The sequence below is a fragment of the Gymnoscopelus braueri genome, assembly GCF_963280865.1.
Source record: "Gymnoscopelus braueri genome assembly, chromosome: 8".
NCBI lineage: Eukaryota > Metazoa > Chordata > Actinopteri > Myctophiformes > Myctophidae > Gymnoscopelus > Gymnoscopelus braueri.
The window spans coordinates 14,802,075-14,810,821 of record NC_137609.1 but is presented as its reverse complement, the minus strand read 5'-3'; the positions used below and the strand labels follow the sequence as shown (position 1 = coordinate 14,810,821).

The window sequence follows — 8,747 nt, the reverse complement described above, 5'->3', positions numbered from 1 at the left end:
TGAAACCCTACGCTCTTAAGCAGGATGTTGCCACACAGCGGAACCTTCTCCCCCACTGGGGGAACGTTCTAGAGTTCACGATGTTCTCCAGCATGTTATTGGAGGACATCGGTTCAGGAACACATGACGGTGCTTTTTCCTCAGCAGGGAAGACTTGTTCCTGTGTGTGTGTGTTCCAGTCAGGAACTGTTGTTGCTGGGTTCAACCCCACCGCATGCGAAAACATTCTGCATAGCGTGCAGAGAATCAAATTCTATGGGATATTTAGTGGGCTTGTTAACACTGTAAAATGCTTGTTAACACTGTGCTAATTTATAAAAATACAAAAAGACTTGATGAACTAACACTTCGAGCAACAACGAATATAGCTGATCTAACAAGCTCACAAAATGTCATGATGTGACATGTTGTGAACTTGTTTTATTTTATTCCTGAAAGAATATTCTTTCCTTTATTTTGGTAGAAAAAGTAAAACAAAACTTTAAAAAAACTGGATATTCAGTCGTGACCCATACAAACGTGAAATTCAAGTGGAATTAGTAATCATAAAAAACTTTTAGCCATCACTGTTGTCCCTACAGTCATATTACAACCAGTCCCTCCAGGAATTTGCACTTCTGTAACTGCATAATAGATTTTGTGGGAGGGGGAGAGGAATCAGTAGCTCTTTATATTTATTAAATACATGGTTAGAAGGATGTTCATTTGACCAGTAACTATGCTTTTACCGCATAAAATCCCATTAATTCTCCAAAAGTTCCAAGCAACTTATATTATTGATAATTACGTAAACAAGCAAATCATCGCACATTTGAACTTTAACTTGTTTTCATCAATCATCTCTTTTTCTTTCAAGACTGCCTAAAATTAATTCCTGTGTCTTTGGTGAACCTCCGTAACATCTTTCAAGGCACTGACCGACGTCAGCAGGTCACAGATCAGTGTAGTCCACAGGATGTGCCGTTCAAGTAGTAGGCATTCATCCAGATCTCCTGTATTACCATTTCCCTACGTTCAATCCTTTCTGCACGTTCCGCTGCCTCAGTCACGTACGTCACTTCCTCCCAGTCATACCCCGACTTCCTGTCTGCTGCCGAGATTAAAGAGCTGCCTGTTCCCTCTTCTTCATCGTCTTCATCCTCCTCCTCCTCCTCCTCCTGCTGGCCGGGATGGTGAGGGGGCATTGCTGTGGTTGTGCTGTCTCTGAGTAGGCGGCCCCTGCAGGTCACTTTGACGGATACAGCCAGCAGGGTAAGCAGTAGGCCGACACACACGCTGGAGGTGAACAACAGTGCAGCCATCTCTGGATGCTCTGCAGAGCAGGGAGGACAAGTTACGGTTTTCAAATGTAAAAGAAAAAGAGCAACATTTACAACATCGCAATAGGGGGGATGCAGCAAGAGGCTATGGCTATTTGGGGGCCCTTGGCATGGAAAGGTTTGGGAACCCCTGGTGTATACAGCCAATGCACAGTTTACCCATTCTGCAGATTCAGTGTATATATGAGCAAGTACAGTATGTAGCCAAACTCTGCTGCAAAGCATTTTCACTGGCCTTGGTTATTGCGAGAAAACTTCTAATATAATGTAATTCACTAGCTTACACATAAACATTGTACTTGTGCATGTTATTTATATTGTCTACCTTTGATATAAGCATAGGTGATGAGAGAGTTGCTCATCATTGCTCCTGAGTTGTCTGGTAGGCGGGAGCCTTTGGGAAAAGGCCCCTCCAAATCTGTTGGAGGGGCTGACAGGAAGAAGAGAATTATGTGGGTTGAAAGGACAGAGCAAACTTGAAGGGAGGCATTTTCTCATCTGTCAATACTTAAAAACATACCTACTTTGTGGGAAAAGGTCTTAAAGTAAACTCATAATATTCAATATTAAGTCACAGTGCAATAAACTGCCAGCAATGACTCTATGCTAGTAGATGCCAACATATTCAAATAGTCAACATCTGGTTTTGGAATGAAACTCTTTTAACTGTGGCTGCGGTGAAAGACGTGATGATATTACCTTCTTCCATGTCCAGTGTGGGAGGTGAGGGGGACCCGAGAAGGGCCGGATCTACCTCTTTGAGCAGGGTCTGTGGTACTGGTTGGTAGGGAGAGAGAGAGAGTCCACTAATGACATTCCATCAGGGCAACCACACCTAACCTGCAAGGCTGTCCAATCTCAAAGATCACAGCACAATTACACACTCCGAACAAGAATGTATTCTGTCTGGGTCTAAGGCTAACCAACATTGTTCTGTTCTGTGTGCGCAATATATTGAGCCTGAACTTTATGCGTCAGAAGAATTCTGTCACCACCGGAATGAAGTAAAATCTGAAACAAATTAAGATTGGCTAACATTGTCGCTCGATGGCCTCGTTGGCATTTGGGCCAATTGCAGGAAGTTTGACAGGAAGTTCTCCCTGACTCTCCAAGCTGAGATCACAGTTTATTTTTCTCCCCTCACGGTTTTCTCTTTGTGTTGCTGGGTGTGATGTGACGTGAGCTACTGATGGACCGAGATCACTTGATAGGGAACCAGAATAGAACACTAACACAATTAAGTACTGAATGCAATAATACTGTACCTCAAAGGCTGTGGTATATCCTGACTATATCAGGGCTATGGGCGTGGGGATCACAATGTGAAGTAGAGTCTTAAAAGTCTGTAGCCATGCTATAATGTGATATATTAGCAACTTAAAGTGTATTGTTGCTTTTATAACATGGTTGACGGTTACTAGGACCGAAAAAAGAAGTCGAGTTTTCTCAGGCGGTTGGCTGACATCTCCCTTAGGGATAGGATAAGAAGTTCAGCCACCCGGGAGAGACTCGTGGGTGGAGCCGCTGCTCCTTTACATGGAAAGGAGCCAGAAGGTGGATAACATGGTTGCCAGCTAGATTCACCTACAGTGCTAACCAAAAAACATCATGTTGCTAACCAAAACCTCGCGTAGCAGTGGATTATCAGCATTACACCCAAGGAAAAGAGTTTAAATAACACAAAACAAAGTCCTATAGCATAAAAGAGGGTCTAGAATCCCCAGCATGTCATATCTTATTTCTTATTTCCAGTCAATCAGGATTTTTATTTCAGTTACTTATATATTTTATAATTCTATAACATGTATTTAGTCAGCAGGAGGACACCTACCACAGGCAAAGAGCACAGTGAGGTACTTCCTGGTTCCTGGGAAGCAGGGGTCCTTAAACGTATGGTTGCCGACAGCGATGAGACACCTCTGTTTGCCGTAGCATGACTGTGACACAGTGTGTACTGCCTCATGGTTAAAACACTCTGGATGGACCACAAAAGAGATAAACAGAGGGAAAGCAGAACATTAGAAACCATGGTACAGTAGTTAGAAATTATGAATAAGCAAGCGTGTGTGTGTGTGTGTGTGTGTGTGTGTGTGTGTGTGTGTGTGTGTGTGTGTGTGTGTGTGTGTGTGTGTGTGTGTGTGTGTGTGTGTGTGTGTGTGTGTGTGTGTGTGTGTGTGTGTGTGTGTGTGTGTGTGTGTGTGTGTGTGTGTGTGTGTGTGTGTGCGCGCGTGCGCGTGCGTGCGTATGTGTGTGTGGCTGTGTGCCCGTTTATAAGCATTTAGAAAATTGTGTGAGCTTTGGGGAGAATGAACCTTGTCGGGATTAAGGATTGTGACTTGGATACGTTGATAGAGAATTAGGTGTGTGTGTGTGTGTGTGTGTGTGTGTGTGTGTGTGTGCGTGCGTGCGTGCGTGCGTGCGTGCGTGCGTGCGTGCGTGCGTGCGTGCGTGCGTGCGTGCGTGCGTGCGTGCGTGCGTGCGTGCGTGTGTCACATGCATGCTTGGCTACATTCGGGCAATCTCTGCTCACCAAATGGGGGTTGCTCTGTCTGTTGTGAGGAGGGGCAAGTGTGGGTCTGGTCTGGACCCCTGCCATAGACAGCTGCGTAGATGTTCAGCACCTTGTGGGGCTTGCAGCGCAGGGCCAGGCTCTCTCCATCACACACCACATGTCTTCTGTGCTCCGCTGAGTCAGGGCAGAGTACAATGAGGACAGAGGGCACAGTGATGAGGTAGACTTTAAGTGAGCACTCATGGCTGACATAAACAAAAAGATACTGTCCACAGTAAAATCCTCAGGACCTGATGAAGGCCAGGTTGTATGGCCGAAACGTTGTGTATCTGATTATTGTACAATAAACTTTTTTTCCGGAGCTACAGTACAGCTGTGTGCAGACGTCTTTTCTCTCTTACTGTGGTTATTTATGCCCCTTAACCAAGAGATACTGTATGTAAAGCGATTTCAGTAGCATTCTGTTCTACGCATAAAAGGCATGATGCAAATAACATTATATAGAATATGGCATATAATTGTATGTATTATTAAATTGTGTCATGTGTTGCTACACTATTTGATCATAAATATAAGCAAATATCAAAACTACAGCAAGTAGGTAGTACCCCGTAACCTTGGTGCGCCCTGGAGCGGAAGACCCCCCTCTTAATCCCCTACTGACTGTGCTACTGCTAATAATAAGGTTGGGATACCACACACACACACACACACACACACACACACACACACACACACACACACACACAAGTGCGTGCGTGCACACACACACACACACATTCCATGCTCATCAGTGAGCTATTGTTGAAAGTAAAAGTCAGGGACAGGTGCGGTTAAGTCTGTACAGGACTCACTGGGTTTACACTTATAGTCCACATGGAGGTACTTGGTGGTCCCAGGACAGGGGTCCTTCCCAAACAGCAGGTGATTGACAGGCAGCTGACAGTCTCTGTGGCTCTGGCATTCAGACAGCAGCTTCTGACCAGCCATGAACAAGAACAGTCAGTCAGTATAAAAGGCTTTACAAATCAAATCAGCAGTGAAAGGCCTATCAAATCTACAATTGTCATTGCTTCCTCTGGGTATTTGATCAGAGCACACAGTAATATCTTTGAGTGTGAATTTGTCTCAAGAGTGTAAAAGTGAACTCACAGTTAACATGTTAACACACAGGATTTTACTTTGCAACATTAACGATGTAGACTATCTCAACGTGCTAAAAGCACAAACAAAAATACAAAGAAACTCTGAATAGAGCCTAGATGTGTTTAACTCAGCCCAGGTCTAACAAGTCCCTGATTAGACAAATAGAGGGACAAGGAATTCAATGAACGTCCTGGTATGCTAGGTGAGAAGTGGAGTCCAGGATCCTCGGGGTCCTTGAGGAGGGGGATCCAAATGGACCCTTTTACATGTCCGTAACTCAGAGAGTGTACACATTTTGTACACTCCCAGAGTTATGGGAGTCCTTGAAATCGAAAAGTTTGAGAGCCACTGCCCTGTAACATAAGGTTGGAAATCACTGAACTAGTGTGAGTGAAAGTGCTGAATCACAGGCACATAAAAACGCACCTGCAGGGCAGTGAAAGCTGAGCAGCTGTGGTTCTTGGGCCCGACAGGTGTGTCACCGGTGTGTGACGCGCCGCACAGCAGAGTGCTGCCGCTGCCGTAGAAGGCAGACTGGATGGAGATGGTGGAGTGACGGGGACAGTGAAGACGTAGCGGGTGTCCGTCGCACGCCAGCGCAGAATGGCCGGTGATGATCCTGGACAGGTAGTCTGTTCCGTTGACATAATAATGATACGGTTGTCACCTACTCCTCCAGTTAACACACCATTCCTTGCAGTCATCATCATCAACATCATACATAATTTCCATCATCGTAAACAACATCAACTTTAAGCCACTGGTTCTCAAACTATTTCATGTCACGGGCCCCCCAAATGAATATGCATGTGGCCACCATCTGAATGTTGTGCTGGTTGGGACCCCCATAAAAGATTAGTGTTGTTAAAATGTTTCCAAAATCCAAATCATTTCATATTTTCAAGATTTTTGGAATAGGCTAAATATAGGGTTAAAGTGGTTAAATGAATTGTGGTGCTACGGTATATTAACTCATTTTGCCTGGGACCCCCTGGAACCCCTTCAAGGACTCCTGGGAGTCCCCGGACTCCACTTTGAGAAGCAGTGAACTAGGTATAGTATAGGCTACCCTTATAAACATCATACATCATTTCCATCATCGTCAAGGCTATATACCCTTAACATCACACATCATTTCCATCATCATCATCATCATAAACATCAACTACTAGGCTATATACCCTTAACATCCTATCACCAGAAATCCCCCCTGAACTGTTTACTGTACATATTTTTATTTTGTATTACTACTCCTTTATATGATGTTTTTGCATAGTATTTGTCTGTCATTAAATGTTTCGATGAATTGAATACACAGGACCCCAATGGAAATAAGCCATAATGCTTTCTTGGGTTTTAATCCTTTTAGCAGACCTTGTATAGAACTGTTCTGTCCTTTTTTTTTTTTTTTTTTTGCAAACTGTTAATAAAGTATTCAATCAATCATCATACTGTACATACTTTCCATCATCATAAACATCAACTAAGCCATATACCCTTAACATCATACATACTTTCCGTAATCAACATCATCTAGGCTATATAACCTTTTCAACATCAATAATGTTCTTCATAATTACTTGAGAAGTCTGCCAGTCCATTGAGGCGTCTGACCCACAGCAGCGGTATGAGGTACAGGAGGCAGATGACGCGACAACAACACTCCAGTCCATTGGCATTCCCTCTCTGTGAGATCATGTTATTAGGGGCGCACGCACACACACACACACACACACACACACTTCACGACTGGCTACAGGAGCTTCATACAACTTGGACTTTGGTGGCAAAATAAGACAACAACGCCACAACAAGAATCCAGAAAAATAGTTTTGAATGTCAGGCGCATCTTTCCCCAAAAGAAGAAGCCTGTCAAACTAAACCTTTTCACTGATCTGCCTCTCTGAACATCCAAACTGGTATACAAGCGATAAAGCGCCTACATTTCCCTGTCAAAACAGACCAGTCTCTACAGTAGGAAACCCGGTGCGCACTTCAGTAGCTGCGACAACAGAGGAGCCTAGAAATAGAACCTGCGCAACACGTTGTTCCCAACAGACAGACAGACGATACGCTATGAATCCGACACGTGTAGATAGACAGATAAACTGCTAATCCTCCCGCTCGCTCCAATTGTTTCAATCACGGATTTGTGAATGGACACGAGTGGGAATGTGTGTGTGGAAGCGAGTTAAAGTGTAACAGCTGAGTGGGAATGATGATGTGGGCGTGGCACACAGACAGTGGTGGAAAGTAACTAAGTACATGTACTCAAGTACAGTACTTAGGTACAATTTTGAGTTTTATTTTTTTTACTTCACTGGAGTGTTTCACATTTTCGATACTTTTACTTCTACTACACTACATCTCAGAGGTTAATATTGTAGTTTTTACTCCACTACAATTATTTGAAAACTTTAGTTACTTTGCAGATTTGGATTATTATTACAAAACATACATTAACCACTTCAGCCCGAATACATTTTGACCATTTGAAAATAGCAGATTTTTATGCATTTCATACATTTTAAAACCTGTGAAGTGGGACATTCTGCTGTACGTTTTACTTTTGGTACTGTACATTTTGCTATCAATATTATTTTACTTTTACTCGAGTATATTTCTAATTCCGGACTTTTACTTGTAACAGAGTACTTCTACTTTGCAGTACATACTTTTACTCAAGTAAAAACATTGGAGCACTTTCCCCACCGCTGGATACATCTAGTTTCTTTTTAAGGGAGGTTGGTCGGCTCTGACTTGTTCCCACGGAACACGTGTTTACCTTTTGGATTATCCCCAAGTTTCTCCATTCTTTCACTTTCCTATTACATTATTGTACAGAATATCCCCCTTCCTTCCTTTCTTTCTCCTTCTGGCGATAATAATGTCCCAGTGATTATTCTTCCAAAAGAAAAGACCAGAATTGTATGTACACTTATTGAATAGGTACTTTTTGGGACGCCTTATGAAACCCATAATGCCATATTAAATTTGCCTGAAAGTGATTCTGAACTGGTTTCACACTGGGACCTCAAGTTAGCTTTTTACCAGAAGCCTATGATCCTCCATGTTTAAACAATATGCCTTTATTAAAGTTATATCTCTTCATTAAGGTCAGGAAAATCTCACTTTCTCCCTCTCTCTCTGACCCTTTTAGAACTAACTATTGGATCCTGGGCCACTGGTTGAGAAAGACTGAAGTGAGATGCCAGTGCTTATGTTTCTTTCACACTACAATGGTGCAATATTAGCTATTAAAATCTGAATCTGAATTATTTGCATTGCATGGTGTATGCAGCTAGACAACATCTAGGTGAGGTGCATTACACTGACAGTAGTACTAATTGAACAGTATTGAAAACCTTTACAAACAGCTATTTACTATTAATATAAATATATGCAAAAAGAAGCTAATGTGCACTATAGACTATACAGGCTGGTATAGCATTAAATATTACGTAATAAATATTGCATTTACATGTTGAAAATGTAACATATAGGGTAGTAGTAGCACACATTCCACAATGCCGCTCCATATTTTCTTAGTCATTTGGTTTAGTGATCTTATCAACGGTCTGTATCTAAGAACATGTAATATAGAACTCTTTCAATGAAGACATCCAGGGGCCTTTCTGGTAAACATCCTGCTGGTGCCGTCATGCCTGCACCCAGGGCCCACACCATGGCAACCACTTACCAGTCAATCTACATGTCAAACTCCACAGAAGGGGTACAACAGTCAACTGACAGCGAGGTCAAGCTCCCAG

The 8,747-nt window shown here is 42.8% G+C and overlaps 1 protein-coding gene across 2 annotated transcripts; it reads right to left on the bottom strand.

Annotated features, from left to right (window-relative positions):
• Nucleotides 1-928: 928 nt before the first annotated feature.
• eva1c (eva-1 homolog C (C. elegans)) lies at nucleotides 929-7,168 on the bottom strand. 2 transcript variants are annotated; one of them, XM_080436499.1, is made up of 8 exons: nucleotides 6,558-7,168; nucleotides 5,404-5,609; nucleotides 4,686-4,809; nucleotides 3,850-4,005; nucleotides 3,151-3,294; nucleotides 2,019-2,096; nucleotides 1,645-1,749; nucleotides 929-1,312 (listed from the first exon to the last, which is right to left on the bottom strand). In XM_080436499.1, exons 1-8 carry the CDS (start codon nucleotides 6,673-6,675, stop codon nucleotides 939-941), a joined length of 1,305 nt encoding a protein of 434 aa, XP_080292625.1. In that variant the 5' UTR covers nucleotides 6,676-7,168; the 3' UTR covers nucleotides 929-938. The 2 variants fall into 2 exon arrangements, with proteins under 2 accessions (XP_080292625.1, XP_080292626.1); XM_080436500.1 differs by having other exon boundaries at nucleotides 996-1,312; nucleotides 2,019-2,088.
• Nucleotides 7,169-8,747: the final 1,579 nt, after the last annotated feature.

What these genes read in the sequence shown, in the direction of transcription:
- eva1c (XM_080436499.1), bottom strand. Translation starts at nt 6,675, where the DNA reads ATGATCTCACAGAGAGGGAATGCCAATGGACTGGAGTGTTGTTGTCGC. An exon ending in TGGACTGGCAGACTTCTCAA is followed by an intron (nt 5,610 to 6,557) that starts GTAATTATGAAG and finishes TCAACGGAACAG; the next exon opens with ACTACCTGTCCAGGATCATC. An exon ending in CACACTGGACATGGAAGAAG is followed by an intron (nt 1,750 to 2,018) that starts GTAATATCATCA and finishes TCTTCCTGTCAG; the next exon opens with CCCCTCCAACAGATTTGGAG.